The sequence below is a fragment of the Procambarus clarkii genome, chromosome 85, assembly GCF_040958095.1.
Source record: "Procambarus clarkii isolate CNS0578487 chromosome 85, FALCON_Pclarkii_2.0, whole genome shotgun sequence".
NCBI classification, from domain to species: Eukaryota; Metazoa; Arthropoda; class Malacostraca; order Decapoda; family Cambaridae; genus Procambarus; species Procambarus clarkii.
In genome coordinates this window covers 15,444,120-15,450,119 of record NC_091234.1, presented here as the reverse complement: position 1 = coordinate 15,450,119, position 6,000 = coordinate 15,444,120, and the positions used below count along the sequence as shown (strand labels likewise).

The 6,000-nt window shown below is 41.5% G+C and overlaps 1 protein-coding gene across 7 annotated transcripts in view; it reads left to right on the top strand.

The window, feature by feature from the left end:
• The first annotated feature begins 842 nt into the window (after positions 1–842).
• Positions 843–6,000, top strand: part of LOC123746729 (putative neural-cadherin 2) — a 256,472-nt gene continuing 251,314 nt past the window's right edge. For 6 of the 7 annotated variants that reach the window (XM_045728469.2, XM_069316744.1, XM_069316742.1 and 3 more), the window contains exon 1: positions 848–927. In XM_045728469.2, coding sequence (XP_045584425.2) covers positions 870–927 — 58 coding nt within the window. In that variant the 5' untranslated portion in view covers positions 848–869. Of the gene's footprint in view, positions 928–6,000 lie in introns of all 7 variants that reach the window. The other variant, XM_069316740.1, reaches the window with a different exon arrangement.

Genomic DNA, 6,000 nt, shown 5'->3' with positions numbered 1-6,000 from the left:
TAGACGTTTGGGCAGTTCTAATACTATAAGCATGTTGTGACAACCGCAATTGTAAGGACTTTCCTGTTTGTCCAAGGTACACAGAATCACAATCATTGCAGGGAATCGAATACACACAACAGTTTGTTGTGTGCAACGTCTAATGCATTGTATCTACATACGAGTTTATGCGATCACAATATTAACTGGAATGGGGCAAAAAGCATTACCAATTGTGGGGATTTCGTGGAACGGAATTTGATTGAGTCTGCTCTAATCAGTGTCCAAATCTTCTTAATGTTAGTACTGGAATGTACAAACTTGATCCATTTTTAAGTTATAATATTGCACAACAGTTTAAGAAACAACTCTGATAGAGAAGCTTACAATGTCTCATTATAATTGTATATTCATATATTGTGTGATCATGAGGCTTTTCTTTAATCTTTCATCCTTATTCTCTGACCGCTTAATCCTCTTTGACCATTCTAAGCTAAGCTATACCTGTTTTTGGTTAATTACACCTGACCAACCCTAGGGTTGGGTTGGTCAGGTGTCGGCCTATATATCCCCCTTCTCCCTTCTCCTTAGTCAGTCTGGTGTTGACAAAGGCTTTAACAAAGCCGAAACGTTCACCTCATTTCATATTTCTCTGTGGATTTTCCGCATATATATATGTATATATATGTATATATATGTATATATATGTATATATATATATATATATATATATATATATATATATATATATATATATATATATATATATATATATATATTTATATTTATATTTATATTTCAGTGTAAAGTTTGTAACACTATGCTGCCTTGCCGGTCGTTTCATGGACGGTTTCTTATCTTGCAGGCTGGCCAACCTTACGAAGGCCACAATGGCAATGAATGTGTTGGTGCCCCTGCTCATCCCTCTGGGCGAACAGCTCACTAACGGTAAGCACGAATTTTTATTTTTTTTGTTGTGTAAATCACGAAAATTAAATTGTTAATTAATTAAATTTAATTAAGAACAAGTGATGAAAAATGTGACAGTGTCAGACACCGGAGGAAGAATTGAAACAAGGATTTCCTTAAGTACTTTCGTATATTAATACATCTTCAGAAGGAATCAACTGTTATTTATATTTTTGTTTATTTCATTGCATTATTTTATGAGAACGGTGTTCATTGGGATTTTTATATCGAGATATTGGTGGGGGTATTAAAAGTGTCAACACAAGACAGAGCACGAAACAATGAGTGTAAATTGGATAAGTTTAGATTTAGGAAAGACTTGGGTAAATACTGGTTCGGTAACAGAGTTGTTGATTTGTGGAATCGATTACCGCGTAACGTGGTGGAGGTGGGGTCCCTCAATTGTTTCAAGCGCGGGTTGGACATGTATATGAGTGGGATTGGGTGGTTATAGATAGGAGCTGCCTCGTATAGGCCAATAGGCCTTCTACAGTTGCCTTTGTTCTTATGTTCTTATCATGCAGTGCAGAGTGCATTTCTTGCTTATTGTTGAAACATCTTGAAGGAAAATGTCTTCAAAGTCGTTATTTATCACCATCCAAAATGTCTCCCCAGAGAATGACATAAATTCTTATTTCGATAAAAGCCTTCGACAACAGTATATTTCACTTGCTGCCTCAAGAACCAAAAACCACTACCTAGAAACCTGAGCCAGATTCACGCAGCAGTTACGCAAGCACTTACGAACGTGTGCATCTTTCCTCAATCTTTGACGGCTTTGGTTACATTTATTAAACAGTTTGGCAAGTTTTCATGCTTGTAATCAACTGTTGTTATTGTTATAAACAGCCTCCTGGTGCTTCGGAGCTCATTAACTGTTTAATAATTGTAAACAAAGCCGCCAAAGATTGAGAAAAGATGTACAGGTTCGCAAGTGCTTGCGTAACTGCTTCGTGAATCTGGCCCCTGAGGAGTAAAGGGAAAAATTGTCAATCCGGATTGATTAAATTCGGATTGGCAAGTATACCCAATCCGAATTGATTTAACGAACGTAGCAGTGGAGTTGAGAATGTGACCCTAACACGCTGTTCCTGTTTTAATTCTGGTGACATCGACTAGCCTATGTTCATCCCATACCCCAGACCATTATCACACTCAAATTTGGTGAAGCTGGCCGCAAGCATCTGGTCTCCCACTCTGGACAGGCAAATATACACACACAGACATTCTCTCATATAGGAAGAGAGAAACTTCACATATACAAGATAAAATAACACATGAATACCTAAGAATTATGCTGCAAGTTTTCAGCTTAAAAGCATAAACTCACAATAATCTGGAGTGGCCATCCACGCTCCAGTAGTAACGATATGTTATCATATGATCTGGCATATGTTGCCGGAACAACCGTGGACATCTACAAGAGAAAACTAGATTGTTTTCTCCAAGGAGTGCCGGACCAACCGGGCTGTGGTGGGTATGTGGGCCTGAGGGCCGCTCCAAGCAACAGCCTGGTGGACCAAACTCTCACAAGTCAAGCCTGGCCTCGGGCCGGGCTTGGGCAGTAGAACTCCTCCCAGAACCCCATCATCCAGGTATATGTGGGCCTGCGGGCTGCTCCAAGCAACAGCCTGGTGGACCAAGCTCTCACAAGTCAAGCCTGGCCTCGGGCCGGGCTTGGGCAGTAGAACTCCTTCCAGAACCCCATCATCCAGGTATATGTGGGCCTGCGGGCTGCTCCAAGCAACAGCCTGGTGGACCAAGCTCTCACAAGTCTGGCCTCGGGCCGGGCTTGGGGAGTAGAACTCCTCCCAGAACCCCATCAAGCAGGTATCATTGTGAGGAACTCTTCCTATCTCGCTGCTGTTTCCTCACCGACAAGTTCTGGGAATAATAGAGTTCTCTTGACTCTAGTGTGGGGGAAACTTTATGCGGGAACTTCAATATTCAGTTCGTAGTTCTCGCTTTCCTGTGCTCATTTCTGATTTGCTCACCGCTACATCATTCACCCGAACCGGTGCACTGACTTAAATCACACTCCTAAATATAATATACACTTGGCATACACAAAGAAATAACTCTAAAGTGATATATATATGTATGTATGTATATACATGTATTTATATATATGTATGTATGTATATATATGTATATTAAATTCCTTGATGTTTAGTTCAAGTCACCTCATTGTCCGGATTCATTCATATTATTACTACATTATTGTCTGTAGCCTGACCTCGTCGCTAGTATTGTCCAATAGCATATACAATACACCTGATTGTGTTTTTGTCCAGTATACTATCCTACATTTGTCTAGTATCATACAATCAATTGTATTATTGTCCCATTAGCTGTAGCATTCAACTGTAGTGTTGCCCAGTTGCATTTAATTGTCTTATTGTCCCATAGTTTGCCCTGAACTGTGTAATTGTTCAATAGAATATATTCAACTGTATTATTTCTACGTAGCCTGCACCTAAATGCATGACTGTTAAATAGCATGCATTTTCACTCAACTGTATTAATATCAAATTAAAATTCACTCTATTATTGTCCCGTAACCTGTACTCAACTGTGTAATTGATTAATAGCATTAATTCAACTGTATTATTGTCCTGTAGTTCTAGATTGCATTATTGTCTTCAAGCATACACTCAAACTATATTTTTGTTCAGTACTGTAGTGTGTTTCACTCAAATGTATTATAATCCAGTAATATAAACAACTGTATTATTCAGGAGCATGTATTAAGCTGTATTATTTTCCGTAGCTTGAACTAGAATGTATTATTTGTCATAAATCATGCACTCAAGTGTGTTTTTGTTCAATACTGTTCAATCAACCATTTTGTTCACTCATCTACATATTACCTTGAATCATGTACTCACCTTTATTGACAACTAAACGAGGTACAATTAAAACTTCTCAAGACGCAAGTAACATTCATCTTTCATATATTTTGTGATATATGGTTTTTATAGCCGTAATTGATGTTAGGTTTGAGAGTAAACCCGACTGAGTCCTCACTTCTGTAGCCTAACGCGACCTACACAGAATTAGCACGGAGACAGCCTAGTGCCCGGGGAGCAAATGCAATTTCTGCCTCTCTCTCCTCTCCCATTGTTGACAAACGCATGACTAAACCTGGTTACTAGAGCTTGGCGGGGCGGGAGAACAGCTGTGAGGCTTCGTGAGAGTTGAAGCTTTCTGTAGTAACAGCAGGATACAGCTTCCAGGCTTCCCGTCTGCTGGACCCTCCTGAAGCAGCAGCAGCAGCAGCAGCGGCGGCAGCAGCATCGTTCTGCTTTCCAAAAGTAACAAATAACTGTGGAAATCCGTGAGAACGTCTCAATGGACGCTCCAAGAGTGGAAGCAACACTCCTCCGTACCGACATCTCGCAACTGGTGTACTGTAGCAAGGCATTTTCACGCAGACATTTTGCTTTGAGGCGGAAATGCATGTGAGGAAATGTCTATTTAAGCGCCGCCTCGTCCTGTGGTCAAGCGCCGTGTAAGTTAATTACTGCATCATCCCGTGTCGCCTCCCTCTCCTTGCTGAAAGAGGGAAACAAATGTATTTGTGAGGGGAAAAAGAAACAAGAAAAAGCTTGGTTGAGCAGATAGCTCCCTCAGGCGACGGTGAATGAAATTTTATAGTTAAACTTGTCTGAGCCACTTTGTAGCCTAGAGAGCCTGAAGCACTTGTAGCCTAGAGGGCCTGAGGCACTTGTAGACTTGAGGGGCTGAAGCACTTGTAGCCGGGAGGGCCTTCAACGCTGGCTGCTACATTTGGAGACAACTCTATGAGGAAGGCGCTTTCAGGGCCGACTTTGGTAAATGGTCCGCTTTACGTAAACATTAATTGAAGGAATGTGTGATAAATGTTGTATGAGAACCGTGAGGTACGGAAGGAGAGAGAGAGAGGAGGGACGGAGTGTGATCAGAATAATATGATTCCCTGTTTAGAATTCTATACTATAGTCAGTTATTCAGTCCTCAAGGTTACCATACACTGCTGATCTGATGTTAGTCCGTCTGAGTGTGTCGAGAAGTTTAAGGCACTTATGGAGGTGTTTCCTCAACATCACCCGCCACTCCCACACCCAAAATGAACAAACAGCTAATTGTTCACAAGTAATTAAAGCTGTTGACCAAACCACACACACTAGAAAGTGAAGGGACGACGACGTTTCGGTCCGTCCTGGACCATTCTCAAGTCGATTCCGTCACAATCGACTTGAGAATGGTCCAGGACGGACCGAAACGTTCTCGTCCCTTCACATTCTAGTGTGAGGTCTGGTCAACATATTTCAGCCACGTTATTGTGACTCCTCGTCTGCAATTAAAGCTGTGAGCCATTTATCCATCTCATGCTATTGGCTCGCCGAAGGGACCATTTATCAGGTAGAACCATTGATCATTCATTGTTCATTGATCAGCGCTGACGAGCAGCAGTCATCGTCTGCAAGTTGGTGTCTCCAAGTTCTTAATCACCCGTTTTAAAAGTTGTTAATTACCAGATAATTGCATGGCCCACACAGCGGAATCTCAAGTTCCTTTATTACAGCTTTGTGTTGCATTGTATATTTCAAAATACAATATATTTATATATGTTAAATGAAGTCATTTTAACACTGATTGTGATATATTTAACATGTTAACTCTCATGCTTGATGACAGATAGTGAGGGCTATCAAATACAACATTAATCTTGGGTGATGTTGGGGCCCTGAGCCACCTCTGTGGTCAACACTCTCTCACTCACTACTCTCCCTGTGGGCCCCTATGGTTCATTGTCTTTAGACGTTCGATAAACCAAAAATCTGTGGGAAGCTTGTAAGAGATGCTAGCTCCTAGTGGGGGAATGATACCTTGAACCAGTCTCCAGAAAAAGTGCCTTCTAGAGACCTTGAGGAATTCGCGTGGTGTCGTTCAAGGCTAATTCAGAGGTGACCCCTTCGGGGATGATTCCCTTCGGAGGTGATTCCCTTCGGGGGTGACCCCCTTCGGGGGTGACCCCCTTCGGGGGTGACCCCCTTCGGGGGTGACCCC